The sequence below is a fragment of the Mus caroli genome, chromosome 12 (assembly GCF_900094665.2).
Source record: "Mus caroli chromosome 12, CAROLI_EIJ_v1.1, whole genome shotgun sequence".
Classification (NCBI taxonomy): domain Eukaryota; kingdom Metazoa; phylum Chordata; class Mammalia; order Rodentia; family Muridae; genus Mus; species Mus caroli.
Window position 1 is genome coordinate 80258333 of NC_034581.1, and position 19099 is coordinate 80277431.

Genomic DNA, 19099 nt, shown 5'->3' on the forward strand with positions numbered 1-19099 from the left:
ACAGGGTTTCTCTGTGTAGCCCTGGCTGTCTTGAAACTTGTAGACCAGGCTGGCCTGAAATGCAGAGATCTACTTGCCTCTGCCTCCTGAGTGCTGGACTAAAGGCGTGCGCCACTCTGTCCACCCCCAGCTGAGGATACAGTTGTAAACATATTCAGTGTCTAGAAGCTTTTCCTTGTACTGCTGAGTCTGTTCAGTTGCATCCAGGGAAAGGCAAGGGTAGATGGGAAAGGTGGACAACGGTACCCCTGGTCTCCCTAAAGGTAAACCTGAATGAAGGGTTTGTAATACTAATAAAGTCAAGTTCCTGTTTGGGGCATAAGAGAGACATTTAGCTTCTGCTGAGAGGAGAGGGATGAAGAGGTGGGCATGTGGTCTGGGAAGATGCGGTGCTGGGGGGTTGTTGCTAGTGCTTGACTGCTAAGAGGTCCCGAGGTTGGCCAGGGTGGGACCCTGCCTAGGGTTGGGGAAGTTTGTGTTCTCTTGTGGAAAGAGTGAAGGTGGGGTTAGCACACACACACAAGTGCTAGCACTTGGCCTCTTAATGATTCAAGCCAGAGACCATAACCTCGAGAGAACTTTATTGAGTTTATGCTTTTGTGTTCTGAGTAAGATGATGTTATTGTGATGTGGAAGAGCCAGGTGGTTTGCGAGGCCCAGGGCACGTTCACTCCCTGGACTCTCTTTATACTCCCTCTCCTTTCAGAGAAGAAAAGTAGCAAGAATCCTTAGTCTTACCTTCCCTTTAGCCTTCAGAATAGTGTTTCAGGCTCTGATATCAGGAGGAGGAGGGGCTGACTAGAGTGAATGCTGCCTCCGCTCTCTTGCTCCTGTGGCTTCGCTCAGCAAATCCATGTCCTCTGCTTCTCCCCAGGTCATGCATGTGCCCCAGGGAGTCTCATGTCAGTTTTCTGCTTTTTCTTTTCATGACCCAAAGATACTTAAAAACAGAGCTCAAGCTGGTGAATGCACAGACCCCCTTCTACTCATAAATCTTGACGCTTCCCTGCCCTAAAGTCCCTCCTGGTTTATAAGCTCTGAAGAATTATTCAAAGGAAGTAACTCTATTTGGAGATGTAGTAAACACCTCAGTTGTCTCTGTCTACTGGCAGTCCTTCAGTTAACAAAGATGACTTTCAGGTTCCCAAAGGTTGTTTTTGGTAACAGACTAACATTCACATTTTACCTCGTTTTGTTTCCCTCCTTATGTAAGAAAGAGGAAACAGTGGAAGGTAATTGGGCCAGTGATGCGCTCTCCTCCTCCTCCTTCCTCCTCTTTGGGTTTTTCCTGCCTCATTTCCCTTTTTAAGGCTAGTCTAAAGCCAGGTGATTGTAACTGTTGCGCTCCATCTGGAGAAGTGGGGTTCTTTAGGTACCTAAGAGATTGTTGCAGTTTAAGATAACAAACTCATGCTCCTCCTTTTCTTTGTTTTGTTTTTCTCTTTCCTCTTTATCTCCCAATATTTTGAGCAGATTCATATTCAAAGGACCGAGGACCTTGGATAGTAAAACCAGTGGCCTCTTCTAGGGGGCGGGGCGTCTACTTGATCAACAATGTAAGTATGAGGACTGCTGGCCTGGTGCTGATTTGAGCAGGTATTTCCTCCTTCTGCTCTGAGTCCAGCAGTGAGTGGAGGCCAGCTGTATGCTGTCCTTCGGTTGGTTGGTTGGTCACTCTGCTGGCAGTAGCCCACGGCCAAAGTAGCACTTGTCGGATGGGTTTTGGGGAAGGCTTTTGTATCCGCATAGACGAGGTGTCTGTTGGGTTGTCAGCTCTCAGCTGTCACCCTTCAGGCTTTAAGTAGAAGATAGCTTTTACCACTGTTTCTTCTTTCTCTCTTGCTCTTCCCTCCTTCTGCTCCTCTCCCTCAGCCTTCTTCCTCCTAGAAGCTGCTGATGCCGAGACTCTTGACAAAAATCCCTGTTAAATGTTGTTTTAAAAATTAATACAGATAGGGGCATGGTTGAATGCTAAGAAGCCATGCACAAGACTCAGGGTTCCGGCCTCAGAACCACAACAATAATAATAGCTAATAATAATAATAATAATAATAATATAGATACAAAGTAAATAAAATGTCAACTCAAGTTTCATTGGATTTCCCATAACATGGTTATTTTATATTTCTTGTTTTCTCAAATTCTTAGTTGTATTTGGTAATTCCCCATTTTCCGTTTTCACACCCATATTACTTCTACCTGCCCTTCCTTCCATAATCTCTCTCTTATGTTTAATTAGTTTTTGCTCTCAGATTTTAGAGTTATATAACATTACTGTTTTTTAATAACTGTGATTTAGTTTTTCTTCCTTTATGAGTTTATTAAAAATTTAAGCTTAGTAGAAATAGACTACAGCATTAGGATTGTGAAACTTAACCAGTATGTAAGTTTAGACTTGGTTTTCTTCCTTCTAGACATTTGGTGGTCACTGTAATCTATTTTTCCCTTACTCTGGGGAAAAATCCTCTTTTCATCTCTGTTTATATTTCCGTGTGTGTGTGTGTGTGTGTTTGTATGTGGTGTATGCATATATTTGTGTGTCTTGTGTGGGTGCGTGAGTGTGTGTGGGGTGTATGTGTGTATGTGTACCTATTTGAGGCCCAAGATTGATATCTGACATCTTTGCTCTTCTCCCATGTTCCCTGAGGCAGGCTCTTTTAGTCACACTCAGAGCTTGCCAGTGTTCATTGCTCTGAGGAGTCCCTGTTGCCACTTTCTAAGGCTGGACCACTTTCAAGCTGGCTACCAGCTTGGACCCTTGCAGTGGCCCCTTTGGGAACCTTCCTTACCTGGTATTTGGGGCTGGGGCTCTCTTTGTTCCCTTTGTCTTTGTTTTGTAAACCCTGATCTTATCTGCTCCCTGTCTTTGAAGATTTACTTAGACTTTTGATCTATTCTGGCTCCTTTGTTATTATTTAATTCTTTTGAAAATATTCTGTCTTTCCAGTGAGCTCTGGAAGGGAATGCTGGGATAGATACATCATGTGTGTGTGTGTGGTCAGTACTCCATCTTAAATTCCCCAGTTATTTTTTTCACATTGTGCAGAAATGAACTTTCAAAAGTCTTTTACTTTGGAAAGTCCTTAGATTCAGTCTGGATCCAGAACTGTACAGTAAACAAATTATGGCCAGACCTTTCTTCCTGGGAAAAGGACAGACTCTGAATCTGGCAGAGCCACTTTTATAGCATCAGGCCCCAGTCACAAGTTCTGTTACCTGGAGCCCCTTAACCCTGGGTCCCATGTGGCATAAAACATGATGGTATGCCTTGGCTTTGTCTTGTCTCTGTGACCTTGGCATAAGGCTCCCATCTGACAGTCTTGCCTTTAGCTCCTTGCCAGGAGCACAGTGTTGTTTGAATTGCATGGACGGTGCTAGTTTGGGTTTGGGTTTTAGCTGCCAAATGGAATTGCTATTGAGAGTCAGCTACGGTTCAAGTTTGCTTTTTATTTTCTTAGACATGAGTCAAAGAGAATAGGATCTATTCCCAGCACATGTGGGCTTTTTTTTTTTTTTTTTTTCCTTTTGGAATGATCTTTTGCCTAGTGATTTGTTCTTTTAAAGCTAACATCATAAAGAATAGAAAAGTTAAACTTTCCTTAATGGAGCTGGGAACCTCTTGCTCCAACTCTTTGCTGAGGCTCATAAAGGGAATGAATGACTTGTCTTTAGGGAATGTACGTTTGGCAGCTTATGTAAGAGTCTCTTTCTCCCTCCCACATCTCCATGGGTTCAATCCCTTGAGACCCCCTGCATAGATCAAAGTACTTGACTACACCTTTGCCAGTTCCCCTCCCCACTGGGGAAGCTTTGGAATGAATCTGATTCGTTTAGGTATTTAGTGGAGGTGCCAGACAGAAGCCTGGGAAGATGCCAGCATGCACAAGGGGAACTGGCAGCACTGGGAACATATTCCCATTTCACCCAGAACCTGGAATTTTATCACCTTTTACCCAGACCTACAAACTGCACTGTTAATCCTCTCTTCTCTCCTTAACCATCCCTTCTTTTCCATACCTGGATCCTTTCCCTGGAATATGTGACCCATTAGCCAACTGGATGAAGTAACTCTTTCCAAGGCTGCTGCCTGCTTTTCTTCCAGGGTTGAGGGGGAGGGAGAGAGAGAACACTAAGACAGAGGGTCTGTGCAGAACTTGTAGGAGTTGGGGAGGGACTGTGGCAGGGGGCTGGACATAGATGTGTAGTTCAAATAAAAACTTCATTCCCTATCCTTTTACAAGCATAGGAGACCTATTAGTAAAACTGTTTGGTAGTAGTCAGAACCTACTGGAAAATGTCCACAAAATTTTTTTTTTTTTTTTTTTTTTTTTTTGTTAACTGTGAAGGGAACAGAAAAAAGGCAAGAAAAGTGGCGCTTTTGTGCAGTCCTGAGGATAGCATTGTGGGCTGGTTGACAGGGCTCCTAATGATGTGCTCTTATCTAGAGATGCAGCTAAAGGAACAGGGCTCTTAACTCCAGCTTCTTCAATAACCTGACTAAATGCCACACTTTCCCAACTTAACGATATTCAAATTGAGGTGGGGGAAGACCTGGTGTTTTCTGATTAAGGTATGGATTTTACTATTGAGGTCTAATTCAGTCACCCTGTGTCGTCCGTTATCCATGGTTCTATTAATATACATCCTGAGATTGTGATGTTCAAAAGACTTTTAGGTCATATTCTCCATCCCTCTCGTTGTGAATATAACTCACATTCTCTTGCTTTTATGTCTTTGCATGTTTTTGTCTCATGTTCTCTGTGTTTCTTCCTGTTTGACAGTTATTTAGGCAGTGCTGGCTGTGTCCACTGAGAACCTCTTGAGAGGCTGTAATAGTTTGTATCTCCTAATTCTCCTGTGTCTTCCCTGTAGTGGAGTGCATTGCTCTGGCATGTGGCATGTGGCAGGGAATTGTGGAATGCAGAAGTCAGAACCACATAGATCCTGTTGCGTGTGCAGTAGCAGCCATAACAACTGAGATTTCTTTTTGAGACATTTATGAGAGGATTTCACTACGTAGCCCTGCCTGACCTAGAACTCACCATATAGAGCCAGAACTTGAAGAAATTCACCTGCCTCAGCCTTTTGAGTGCTGGGACTAAAGGTGTTCACTTCTGCTCCCAGCACCCACTGATACTTCAGGAGCATTTACCCTGCACCTCCCACTTGAATCCAGATAGAACTAACTAGTATTACTTTTCAGAAGAACTCTGTATGACAGTTCCTGTTTTCTTACTAAGTGGTAGAGCCATGATGGTAGCTGAGGTCCAGCTGGTTCCAGGGTATCCACTCTTAACCACAACACTTTCTACCCTACAGTAACTTAGCAAGCACCTCAAGCTTGAATCTTAAGATCTAATTAGGAAAATAAGTATATGTCCAGTTTCCATAGCAATTCTGATTCCTGCATTAGCCTTCATTTACTTGGAGTGGAAATTCTACCTTGAAATGGTAATACTTTTAACTTTAGTTAACTGAGGATTAGTGAATAGGAAATACTCTTAAGGATAACAAAAACTTTTACTACTTGGGCTTTAAAATATAATATCAGGCAAAGGAATCATTTTCAAATATTCCTTTAGTTTGTGAGCAATTAGTTTTTCTTATGCAGATAGGAATGAGAGGAAAGACAACTGAGCAAGTACTAGAGTCTTTGAACAGAAGTTTATGTTATGTAGAATTCAGTGGCTAGAGTTTTAGGAAGTAGAAGAGAAGAAGTAGGGATGGACATTAGCTATGTTGTGGAGTGGAACCACACAGGACAGCTGGGTACCAGTTATGTCCTGTTGTAGTCCATAGGTGTTTCTCAGATGGAGCCTACAGCTGCTACTCATCTATAGTCATCTGTGTTGCATGGCCGCAACACAGCCTGCAGCTTTACTGCTTTTCTAGAGACTTCATGCCGTCTTACCTACTGGATGACTCACAATGGAGATAGTACTTGTCAGAGACGTATCAAGAAGTGTAAGGGCATCAGGAAGTGGGATGAGCGATGGAATTCATTAGGGATGAATGAATATTGATGCCATTGTGTTCATAGGATACATAGAGATGCTGGCAAGGCTGTGGTCTGACTTTGAGATGACAGCAGTGGTATTTGGGCTAGAAAATGTCTTGTTTCAGACTTTTGGGTTTGTGGGGGACAGTTATTTTGTGCCAGAATTTGGGGAACTCTATGAATAGTGCTTAAAAGTGAAACCTCTGAGACACTGCCCAGGCTCCAGTGCTGCACCAGTACGTATGCTATAGTGTTTACAGCTCTGTGGCAGAGCAGGTCCTCCCCACTCATCAGTAGAATGTGGATGGTGGTATATTTGCCCCTGGGGTTGGGTGGGGATAAAATAATACTTGGGACATGCTTAGAACAGCTCTTGGCACATAGTAAATGCTAGGCACCTCTATTAAATTGTAATTATTTCTGCAACTGTTGCTAGTCATTTCCAAGCAGCTACAATAGTTAGTCTCATAATTGCTATTGTTACCATTTACAGTTAGGAGCCCCTTGCCCTTTTGGGTTGACTTGAAGCTGATCTTTCTGTCTAATCACACATGCAGTTGTTCTGCTTGAGGTTTCTTTATCTTACTGCTTTCTCTGTGTGGAGTCTGCAATAATTGCCTGCTTCCCACCATATTCAGTCTTGATTCCCTTGCCAATTCAAATTGCTCTGCCAGAGGGCTCCCTCCCTCCTAGTTCTCTCCCACCCCTTTGAGCAAGTTCCTAGTTACAGCTTTTAGCCTCAGGCCTGTGAGTCTGCCTCCCTCCTTCCTGCTGGACTTTGCACGTGGCAGTGGCCTCCTTTTCCCCCCAGCACATACATGCCTGAGGCTCTCACTGCTTGCCTCTGTGCCTGCTCTTCTGCTGGCCAGAGCTGGCCTTTCCTTCAGAGCCCTGCAGAGCAGCCCTTTTGGCAGCTTGACATCTTATGTTTGTGGAACTGCTTCTCTGTGTCCCTTTAGAGTCTCCGAGTTGCTGTTCTAACCTGAAACAGTAAAGCCTTTGGGGGAAGGAGCTGCTGACTCTGAAGTTCCATGAGGGCACAGATGTATCTGTTTTCTTCATCACTGTGTGCTTGGTGCTTCTCACATGTGTGGCAGTACCCACTACTACTTATGTAAACAACTTTTCCCCGTTGGTGAGATCTTTAAACAGTCTAATTCAGTCTTTACACACGGTGCTTAGCAAGTGTCTTTATGTGAATCAAGCATCCACTGCATTTCACTGGGAATGCTAGGCTGCATTGTGCATCTGTGACTTTCCAGAACAACTGAACGAGAGGTGTGTCGGCAATAGTGCAGTGTTTTAAGACTTCCATCGGTCTTTACATTTTAAAAGAAGCAACTTCGTATTTTTAAATAGCTCTTATTTTCTTGGCAAATAACTATTTTATACCTTGCATATAAATCTTGAAAGCTATTTAACTGCATTTATTATGAGAGGTGCTATGTAAATTTATTTTTCCCCATTGTAATTGGGTACCCACAGTGGTATGCTCTCTGGCCAGTTGAATATTACAGATTTTTCCATAGTATCTTTTTTTTCTAAGGTAAAGAACTTTCCCCACCCACCAACTATACATTTTAGAATTTCCCCCTTTTCATTCCTTTCTGTTTACTCAACAGCCAAACCAGATCTCCCTGGAAGAGAACATCTTGGTCTCCCGTTACATTAACAACCCCCTGCTAATAGATGGTGAGTTGTGATTGACTCTTCACTAGATTGGGCTGGCTCCCTCAGCTCTGTAGCCTTTTCTATAAGAAAAGTTACTTCTATAGTAACTCTCGTAAAGCTGGTCTGACATTTTGGTACCCATTATTCTAGACATGAGGAGCAGTCTTTACGTTTTGAAACTGAAATTAGTTCATAGTAGGAGAGAGATATTGCTCATACAGGTACACAAAGAAATGCATACATACGTGCATGCATGTACATACTCTAAAAACTGTTAGAATATTATCTGAAACAAGTAACTGAAACATCTGAAGACTATACTGTTGATTGCTCTATATGGTGGCGGGACTTGGGAGAATGGAGCCAATAAATGAGGATGACTAAAGCTGTGTGCAGTAGCCAACTTTATTCAGAGCATCAGACAATTTATACTCTTAAGGGTTAAGAGGAATCACATCAGCAAAGCGTTAGAGGCACAAAGGCAAACTGCATGTGGCAAAAATGTGGTTTTCCTTAGAGGCATATAAACTAATAATAAACAGTTGTAATGAATAATTTGCAGTAAATTCACTCCAATTTGCTACACCTGGAAGGGGCACAAAGCATGATATAAGAACATTTCCATGATTTTGGAAGAAACTAAGGTCACAAGATTCTTGGTTTCTTGGCATTGTCTCACAAGCACTCAGAAATCGTCACATGACTCCATCCTTGGAGCTGTGTTTGGTCCATGTTACGACATCATACTGTATGTATTTAGTGACTATACCGCATACCAGTGTATGATCAAAATACAAGATGTGTGCAGTGTGTGTTTTATGTGGTAAGGATTGTTCATTCTTCATAGCTCCTGGTTGTGTTGTCCCGTTCTTTGTAACAGAAAACAGATGAAATTAGCTTTTCTTGTGATACCCAACTTTCTTCCTAGATTTCAAGTTTGACGTGCGCCTCTATGTGCTCGTGACTTCCTATGATCCCCTTGTCATCTATCTCTATGAGGAAGGACTGGCTAGGTAAGCAGCTTTCTTGGGTACAGGGATTGGCTGCATCTGATAGAGTGGATCTGTTAAAAAGGTTTCTAAGACCAGGCTGCTGCTTTCTGTTAGGTTCAACTTAGGGAAATAGAGTGTACCTAGGTGGGTTCAAATGACAGAAAGCAGCCTTGGTGCTCTACATCTTCACCTGCAGGGCTGCACAAGGTGGAGACACGAGTTTCCTCAGGTGTAGAGGCCACAGGCTAGCTTCATGCACTGAGAGTTGTTACGAGGGCCCTAGGATATTAAAAAAGGTTGTAATGTTTTTCAGATCTGGAAGGGAAGGAAGTCACATTTATTTACTTGTCATACACCATGTCCTTATGTTAATCCTTGCAACTGCAAAACCTGCAGCCTTTTCTGCAGCAGAAGAAATAGATTTGCATATTTGAGGGGGTAATGGTTTCTGAGTTCTCCTAATGGTAGAACTGGGTAGGGATTGGAGCTCATTGAATGGTCATGTTTTCCCCTATTCACGAGATATTCATGGCTTTCATCCCTTAACATACAGATATACAGTCATATACTTTGATGTGGTTATGAATATAATTTTTGTGTGTGTGTGATGCTTAGTAGGTTTTAAGGTACTGCCTGAAAACAGAATTAAATTATAATAACTTGAAATTTTGTCTCCCATACTCACAAAGACTTACAGGTAACAGTTTCCATAAATCCACTAAGCTATTTTAAAAAGTATGTGACTTTCTTGTGTGCCTTTCATTTACTTTTTTTTTTTTTTAAATCGGCTAGTTTGCTCTGAAGTTCTCCTGTTCATGGCTTTGATAGGATAGTTTACAGCAGTCTAAAAGGGTTCTTTGCATCTGTGCGCAGACATAATAAGCTGAAAGTCACAGTCTGTGCATTTTTCTGATTTTAGAAAATTGATTTTGTAAATGGAGACTACATGAATAAAATAAGGCTGGCCATTTGTGTTTATGTGAGGAAGACAACAGATGGCTCCCCGCCCTCCCAGAGTCTCCCCAGGCCCTGGTTATGGATAGCGGCTTTGACAGGCCATACTGAACTGTGACAGCTGAGTTTTCTACTTCTAATTTGTTTTGGAGTCAAGTGAGGACTAGCCTAAGATTCTAGCTGGCTTAGCCATGTCTTCCCTTCACCTCTAGGTGGCAATGACAGCTCTTATAAGTTCTGTCATATTCTTAACTAAGATTTATGAGTTGGAGCCCTGAGGACACTGGGGGCTACTGAAACTCCATAGTCCTGGCCTTTTGTCCCTTGAAAACTCAAGAAGGAAGAAAATAAAACATTTCCCAGTTGTTGAATGAAGGCCTGGACCAGCATCTCACATGAACTATTTGCTCCAATTGGACTGTCACAGGGAAGGCATTTTCTAAAGCATTTCTGGATATGAGCTTCTGTACTTGGAAGTATACATAGAAAGAAGACAAACATACATTTTTTTTTAAAAGCCTCCTTTCCATATTATCTGGAAGAGCGGGACGGTAAAATCCTTGGACGTCTTCTGGGGCCTCGGGTGCTGGGACTGAGGGTTTATACTTAGAGGCTCTGAGCTTCCCCCTAGCCTTCCTCCACTCATCTCTACCTCAGTTTCTGGCCTTGGTCCTGCGTGGTTTTCTGGAAGAGAGAGGGCTATTTATGACACTGTTTCTCAAGTGTGTCATGCCAATATATTTGTATCATATTCTAAAGATGTTTCACCTGCACTCTGCTACTGTAGTAGCCCCCACTCTTGAGTAAAATTTTGCATAGTGTTTTTATCTTTATGGTTCATATGCTCATAGAGTGAGAGCAATACTAGCATTCATTACAGTTTGCTGCAGATAAACAAGTATTCTGGCTACCTGTTGCATTAGATGTCAGAAGCTACTAATTTAGTGACAGTTGTGTTGCTTCCAGCAGGAAGTAGCATGTACATGCATGTACAGACACACATTTATATGGTCAGTGGACTTACTGTTAGGAAAATAGCTTTTTAAGTACTTGGTCCACATTGATCCAAAAAAGGAAAAGAAACATTTTCACGTCTTTGGTGGGTTTACCTAGGTGGATGTGAAATCCTTCTCGATGGTATATACATGGCATTATCTTGAGCTGTTTGCTCCAGATATACAAGGTACACTGTTCTCTGTAGATTCTTCAGTGTGCCTAAATAGTCACTGTTTATCTTGGCATTCACTTGCCTTTCAGCCCTCAGAGTGCGCTCAGCTGTGTCATTACATCCAGCATCCGTCTGCAGCTCCTCCGCACCTGCAGCTTCTGCTAATCTTGGGTCACGTGTGTTTTGTGTAGACATAACTGAAGGTAATCAGCTTGGGATGAGATCACCAGGTTGCTTTACTTTGAGACTAGAAGGAAAACCATAATCTTTACTAAAGAGACAGACCTAGAGGCAAAAATAATTAGTTTCCTTCTTTAGACTTTTATACCCTGTCATTTATGTTGGGAGCTTCAAATGAATGCTAGGAGATTGAAAGTTCATATTATAAAGTTCACTGCATTGTCAAATAGAGGTTATTTTGTGTAAATTCCTTTCCCCTTTAGACCTTTTCCAGAAAAAGACCTTAGTTTCATTAGAAGTTAATGCTTTCATTTGTCTTTGTTTTACTCACACAAAAAGCAGACCACTCACTGTTTATTTTATGTGTAGAAGTGTTTGCCTGCATATATATATGTAGGTATGCTAAATGTGTGCAGTACATGCAGAGGCCAGAGGAGGGAGGGCTTCAGGTCCTCTTGAACTCTAGAAATGGCCTGAACTGTCTGTCATGTGGGTGCTAGGAATAGAACCCACATCCTTAACAAGTGCTGTTAACCCCTGGCTCATCTTTCCAGACCCTTCTCACTGTTTCTTTTCTTCTTTTTTCTTTCTTTTTTTTTTTTTAGACAGGGTTTCTCTGTGTAGCCCTGGCTATCCTGAATCTCACTCTGTAGATCAGGCTGGCCTCGAACTCAGAAATCCTCCTGTCTCTGCCACCCAAGTGCTGGGATTAAAGCTGTGCACCACCACTGTCCAGCCTCACTGTTTCTTATATGTGAGTAAATTATTGAAGAGATATGAAAATGAAATTGCCTATGTGGCACTTGAGTCAGCTGTCTCATGGTCCTGGTAGTAGTGCTTCTGCTCTGTATGCTACCGTGGGTTTCTTGTGCAGGTTGCTGCTGTACAGTCCCTAAGCAGGTTGCTGCTGTACAGTCCCTAAGCAGGTTGCTGCTGTACAGTCCCTAAGCAGGTTGCTGCTGTACAGTCCCCATGCAGGTTGCTGCTGTACAGTCCCCATGCAGGTTGCTGCTGTACAGTCCCCATGCAGGTTGCTGCTGTACNTGCTGCTGTACAGTCCCCATGCAGGTTGCTGCTGTACAGTCCCCATGCAGGTTGCTGCTGTACAGTCCCCATGCAGGTTGCTGCTGTACAGTCCCTAAGCAGGTTGCTGTCTTGCTTCTAGGAAGGAGACATTGGGTTTCCAGAGATAGGGTATTGTTCTCACCAAAATGATGGTGGTCCATTTTTTGTGTCAAAAAATAGAATCCAAAGAGACTTTGTTCTGGATTATACAAATGTTGGAGGATCCAATCTGGGATGTAAGTGACCTGAGAAAGTCCCTTTTGAGACAAAGTTAATAGCCAAATTTGCACTGAAACAAGAATTTATTTTAAAAAGATACTGAGTTGGAAACCACGTGAGTTGTCAGTGACTCAACGAAAGGTAGCCTCAGCTCATGAAATGTCCCAGGGGACACTGAGGGCTGCACCCAGGTCAGAGAAGTGGGAAAAGACTCGGAAAAGGTCTCTTAGAGCAAAGCCCTTGCCAGTCATATTACCCAGTGGAAAGGCAGTAAAGACCCCAGATCATTTGTAATTCCTTTCTTCCCTCCCCTAACTCTGGGCCCTTGCTCAGTAGCTTTGCTTGCTAATTAACACTGACTCCGTGGGGTATTTACCTTTTCTGTGCTAGATTCCTGTGGTTTTGAAAGAATTCAGGTACTTGGTGATTGCCAAGGAATTCAGATTACCTCACAGGCTGCACACTGTCCAGAATCTGCCACCACAGCAAGTAGGGGGAAGAGATACCAGCAACAGAGAGAAGTCCTTCCTAGCCTGTCACTTTCCCTGGCAGGCCTTTGCTGTTTGTGAAGTCTGAGTCATTTCTGGCTCTGAGGACCAAGGATCAGGCTGGTAATCCCCTCCCAGACGCTCTGCAGGGCGCTGCCCAGTAACTGCAGCATTTTGGCAGTTTCCCTGCTGCAGCTGGTTGACAGCAGATCAGAGCTCTCCGGCTCAGGCTTCCTGTTGTCTTCCATCAGATTTTTCTAGGTCAGGCTAGGATGAAACTCTTGCTTCTGGCAAGAGTGCCTGAGATGAAGTCTCATTGCCCGTGACCCCTCTCCTCAGGAAGCTCTACATGCTAAAGATAACTCAGGCGCTACTACTGCAATCTCCTTTCTTTGTGCATTTGTTCTGAATGTAGAAGATCTATCTACCAAACTGAGTACTTAACTCTTCTACATCTAGGCTCTGTGATGCCGACTGACTGTAAGAGTATACACTGTCCGATCTTCAGGCCACGTCACAGTTTGTACGTGGGAGAAGCATTAGTAAGATCTTACTGACGTTGTGCTTGCTTCCCCCTTGTGCTTCTATATTGATAAAGGTCTTGAAACAAGCAGCGTAGGGGCACTGTGCAGTACTGTTTATAAATCCCCACCGCAGATGCGTCTTGATTGCCATTGAGTCATGGTCCAACATCACCAGCATCACTTTCTTACTGTTTAGGGCTATTGGTAGGATTTTTTTCCCCTTTCCCTCTGTCAGTTAAAGAATTAAAAGTCAAGAAAAACAAACACCACTTCAAATATCAAGTGTAACAAGTAGCAGCAGGGAAAGATGTCAAGACAGACCACAGAATGAGCTGGTTAAAAGAAAGGCTTTTGTTATGGGCTAGGGAACCCAGGACAAGGCACATGCAGAGAAAGGCCCCACAGAACAGAGACTGGGAAGCCAAAGCCTGGCCTTTCCTCAGCAGCTGGGGATTTCCCAGTCTTTGAGGGGGTCTTCAAAGGCTCTTCCTCCCTGAGCTTAGGGTTGGCCCATTTGAATGAAGAGAGGCTGATAGATCCACAGTTTGGGGGTAAACATGTCCTGATCTGGCCTTGAACCTTTAGGACCTTGTCAAACTGCTCCACAGTCTCTAGTGGCTGGAGGGTAAGCCTGAAGACTTTTGTGTGTGGTCAGAAATACAAGGGAGGGCTTAGCTGCATGTTTGCTATCTTTGTTTCCTAGTCATGGCCCCTCTTCCCCTTTGTCTGCCTAGCAAGATCTGGCTGACTCTAGTCACTCCGTTGAAAGTACATTTTAAAAAGATTTTTCTATTTTTATTTCATGCACATTAAATGTTTTACTTGTGCATGTGTAATTGTGCTACATACATACATTGCTGGAAGAGGCAAGAAGAAAGAGTCTGGGGTTCTAGGTGGTCGTGAGCTGCCACATGGGTGCTGGGAATTGAACCCAGGTTCCCTGGAAGAGCAGCCAGTGCTCTTTATTACTGAGCTCTTAATCTCTTCAGCCCCTGAAAATGCGTTTAACACACCGTACATGCCAGGAACGTTAGCTTTGCAATCCGGTTACTGTTGTGTATTGGTTGTTGCCCTCCTGACAGTGTGGGTGACTGGCTACAGCGTGTTCTACTGCTCAGGGTTACAAGGCAGAACCAGTGCATATTGATAGAGTGAGAGAAGATGAACATCCAGAACTCAAAGTGTAATTCCTTCAGAGTGCAGAGTTCCTACACCATCATAAAGCAGCTGCCCAGCGTGTCTGTGATTAAACTCTTGTAAGCCGGGGCCGCCTAAGACTTCATTTTCAAAATAAGGATAATCTATATTTGTTTTCAGATTTATTTAAAAAAATGGACATATAGTTCTTTTGTTATCTGTTAGTTCTAAAATAATTTAGAGTCCAGAGTTCAGATTATCTAAGAAAGTAAGGTCCCATATTTTCGTTGACATAAAGGTCAAGGCTATAAAATTCTGTTGTGTGGGCTTTCTTAAATTTTGAAACTCACATATATCTGCTGTCTGTTTCTGTACATGTACCTCACAGTGCACACATGGGAGTCAGAGAACAACCTGTGGGAATTGGTTCTCTCCTCTGTGTGGATCCCAGAGAGCCTTCAGGCTCGGTGACAAGTGCCTTTTCCTGTCCCTGTTGAGCATCTTGAAGGCCCAGTGTACTCCCCCACCCCCAGTCCCCAATAGCACTCATTTTTTGTATTAATTGAAAATAGTTTTTTACACAATGTATTATGATCTCGGTTTCCCTTCTTCCTCTCCTTTCAGATCCTCCCCACCTCCCACCTGCCCAACTAAACCCATTCTTTCTCTTTAGAAAACAATCAAGTAAAATTACAAAACAAATAAACAGACTGGCATTAAACAACAACGAAGGAAAAGCATGAAAACACATATACAAGTCCAATAAAAACACAAAATTAGAAGCCATAGTATTAACAAGCATAAGACCAGGAAGGCAAAAAAAAAAAAAAAAAAAAAAAAATAAAAAAAAAAAAAAAAAAAAAAAAAAAAAAAAAAAAAAAAGTCCAAATAAAGCAGTATAAGACCAAAAGAAAAAAAAAAATACCATTGAGTTTGTCTTCTATAGGCCATGTGCTAGGCATGGGCCTGCAGTGAAGTCTGTTTATGCACTGTGAAACTCCACTGGAGGGCCCAGGTATCTTGAATCTGTCTCTCCTTTAAGAGGGAGGTTAAGGACTTAGCTCCCTGTATGACTTTCAGCTGAGTTAGGATAAGTATTTGCAGATTTGATCCTGAATTACCTAAGAAATTATTGATTCCTCTGGCTTGTTAATAGAGAAATTGTGTTGAAACTTTCAGGTGTGACTAGGTTGAAGTGTGATGGTGTTATGACCCGTTTAACCCACTGGTTCTCAACCTGTGGGTTGGGGCCTCTTCAGGGGCTGACTGACCCTTTCATAGGGATTGTGTTTCAAATATGTACATTACAATTGATAACAGTAGCAGAATTGCAGTCATGAAGTAGCAATGAAAATAATGTTATGGTTGGAGGTCACCCCCACATGAGGAACTGTATTGAAGGGTTCCAGTGTTAGGAAGGTTGAGAACCACTGCTCTAATACAGAGGTCACAACGCTACATGCGTCGCAGTGGGCACTGAAGTGGGAAAGCAGCTTGCCCTGTCTGAAGGCACTCGTGCTGTACAGTGCTGGCCAGTCACCATCAGGGAAATGACCAGATCTTTTGTTGTTCTAAACTTCACAAGGAAGTTACCACTTTCCTCTAACACTTTGAATTTTGAAACCATCTAGACCTGTGAAATAGCTATCTGAGTAGTGTGAAGAGCCCCTTTTTACTGTCTGAGACCTCGTTCACCTCTACCAAACTGTCTACTAAATTCATTTTAACTAGAGGACCCCATCAAGGATGGCGGTTTGGTTCAATTGTCGAGTCTCTTCCAGACCCCAGTCTGGAGCAGCTCCACAACATTTCTGTGACTTATGACCTCAGTGTTTTGGAAAATGACAGGCTACTCATTTTCCAAATTGTCCTTCAATTTGGATTTGTCTGTATTTTCTCATGATTAAACTTTGGCTATTCATTTGGGGTCAGAATACCACAGAAGTGATGGTAAATTCTCATTTCGGGATATTTGGTGGCACATGCTAATTATTTAGTATTTGATTAAAGGATGTGCCTACCAGAGTCCTCCATTGTAAAGTGACTTTATCTTCTCTCTGTGATTACCAAGAATTATGAGGAGGTTGTTGAAAACCATGTAAAACTTCATTCCTTGTCTCATTTTTTTTTACCAATAACTTTCATATCTTTTGATGTTTCTTGGTTAAGTGAATTATTACAGCAGTGACTCCTAGATGATGGTTTTCAAATTCCATTATCCTTTTATTTGTTATTATTTTGCATTTTACTTCAAGGAAAAGTGTTTTCTTCCTATTATATATTCATTTGTTTATTAATGCCAACTGAAGTCCTTGTATTTTGTTATTGTTTTGTTTTCATGCTCTGTTTGTCCTAGCTTCAGCCAATGGGAGCCTTCATACTGGTGTTGTGTCCTTTTGACATGTCTCTAGCACTCTTCGAGTATGGGGCGTTTTAGGCTCTTCCTGTTCTGACCCAGCCTTGGAATCAGTCATTTCTCCAAGGAGCATTGGTTACTTGGTCGTAGAGAACTGCATTTAGAGTTAAAGGTTTGGAGACTTGATGATATCATAGCTTTGGGACTTGCAAGAGAGAGACCTAGGAAGCATGTATATGCCATATATCCATATGTCATATGTGCATCTGCCTTCATTTCTACATTTGTTTATCCAGAAATGGGCTTATATTAGCACTTATAATTCTTCAAAGTTCAGAGTATAAACTTGCTTTTATCTTTTACATATTTTTATTTCTCTGTTCCAACAAAGAAAAAGCTGTCTCCTGTTATCATTAACATTTTTATTTTTATTTTATTTTGTTTTTCAAGAGGGTTTCTCTGTGTAGCCCTGGATGTCCTGGAACTCACTATATAGACCAGGCTGGCCTCAAACTTACAGTTCCACCTGCCTCTGCCTCCCAAGTGCTGGGATTACAGGCGTGCACCACCACCGCCCAGCTTTACCACATTTATTTACTCAGTTTTCTTGTCTGTAGCCAGGCTCTTGGCTCCCCACTCAGATGCTCTCTGGTTTATGGATTTAGAGCTCTTGGGGCTGTTTGTTGGCCTAGATCACCTCATCTATTCCCAGGGATTGCTTCTTAGCCTATGGCCGTCTTTCTCATGGGGCTGCAAGTCATTCCCATAGCTACGTCATTCCCATAGCTACGTCATTCCCATAGCTACGTCATTCCTGTGGAAAGCAAAAACAAAGCAAAGCCTCCCAAACCAAGCAATTGTCGGCTAAGCAGATCATCAGAGCTGGACTAGAAGACCGGCTCTGAGAGTCGTGTGACTTCTCATCTAGGAAGTAAAGAGAAGGCAGTGGTGGTCAAAGGTGAATGTGGCTGTTTAACACAGATTCGTGAGAGCTGTGAGATCTAACTGGCTAAGCTCAGCCTTCCTTCTGTATGGTCTTCCTGTCCTGCTCTTTGACATCAAAGTCAGGGGCCTTTGCTGTAACACTAATCTTCACCCTCCATTCTTTCATCTTGTTTCCTAGGCCCAATAGAAACCTACTCCATGACATTCGTAATACTGTCCATACTGGGTTTTAGAATCAGATGCTCCAGTGACAGGAAGCTGAAGAGGAAGAAAAATGATTTATAGAAGTCCATCCCTCTTGAAAAGCATGTGGGGTGCAAATGCATGGGACCCCAGAACCCGCTCACTCTGTGCTTCCCTGGGTTTTTCATGCTGACCAGGTAGAGTCGAGCGTGCAGAATTAGACAAGAGAAGACACCCCCTTCCCTGACCAAAACATCCCCTCCCTCATACTTAATACCTGTTGAGGGAGATGATGACAAGTGATAGGTCACCATGAGCTAGTGTCTGCAGGTAGGAGTCTTGGATCTTGCCCAGTCCCTCTGCATTTCATTCAGAGAGACTTCAGAGAGTGATTCTCCCACCTGGTCTGAGAGTCACTCTGTTCCTGAAGATTGGGATATAAAGGCAGAGTTCATTTGCCACCAAGTGATGATGAAGAGTTAAATGGTAACTTCTAGAAGTTTATGGAAGCTTTGAGGTCTTTCTCAAGCATAGACAAATGCTTGCCAAGCTCTCCTTATACATGCCTAGTCCAAAGTTTCTCATCAGCCACATCCTCTGTCCGGGCCTCATGCTTGTTTATTTTAGTCTCTCGGATTTGCTTTTTTCTTTTTCTTTTTTTCCTTTTGGCTCTTGTATATTTCTGGTACGGGGAATTAGGGAGTGGGGATGGTGGGGTGGCTGAGAAGAAATTCAGAAGAGGAAAACTTTTAAATGCTGACCTTTAATGTGGTAAAAATCTTGTTGACTTCATAGTCTGGGTAAGCATATATAAACGGTTTGTAAGTCATATGAAAATAAATTTGTGGCCTCCTAGGTTTTTCACACACTTGGATATGTGTCTTGGGAAAGCACTTTGGGGCAGGGTGAGATGGCACTAGCAGCGAGTGAATACTCCTGCCCTCATGCTCACTAGAAGCATTGTCTTGAGAGGCAGTTTTGATGCCAAGCATCGCTGGACAGTTTTCTCTTTCCCAGCTTGCTGCCTGCAGAGACGCATGTGCTTTGTGCTTTCCTCTTCTATTAACAGGGGTCCAGCACAACAGGTGCCTGCCCTTCCCAGTCCCGGAGGCCTTCCTTCTCCTGTGCTGTCCACTTTCCCAGTCTCAAAGGCCTTCCTTCTCCTGTGCTGTCCACTTTCCCAGTCCCGGAGCCCTTCCTTCTCCTGTGCTGTCCACTT

At 42.9% G+C, this 19099-nt stretch overlaps 1 protein-coding gene across 12 annotated transcripts in view; it reads left to right on the forward strand.

The window, feature by feature from the left end:
* The window catches only part of Ttll5 (tubulin tyrosine ligase like 5), a 225771-nt gene that overhangs the window by 30385 nt on the left and 176287 nt on the right, over positions 1–19099 (forward strand). For 11 of the 12 annotated variants that reach the window (XM_029484763.1, XM_029484762.1, XM_021178935.2 and 8 more), the window contains 3 exons: positions 1474–1556; positions 7621–7690; positions 8598–8682. In XM_029484763.1, coding sequence (XP_029340623.1) covers positions 1474–1556; positions 7621–7690; positions 8598–8682 — 238 coding nt within the window. The remainder of the gene's footprint in view (positions 1–1473; positions 1557–7620; positions 7691–8597; positions 8683–19099) is intronic. The other variant, XM_029484765.1, reaches the window with a different exon arrangement.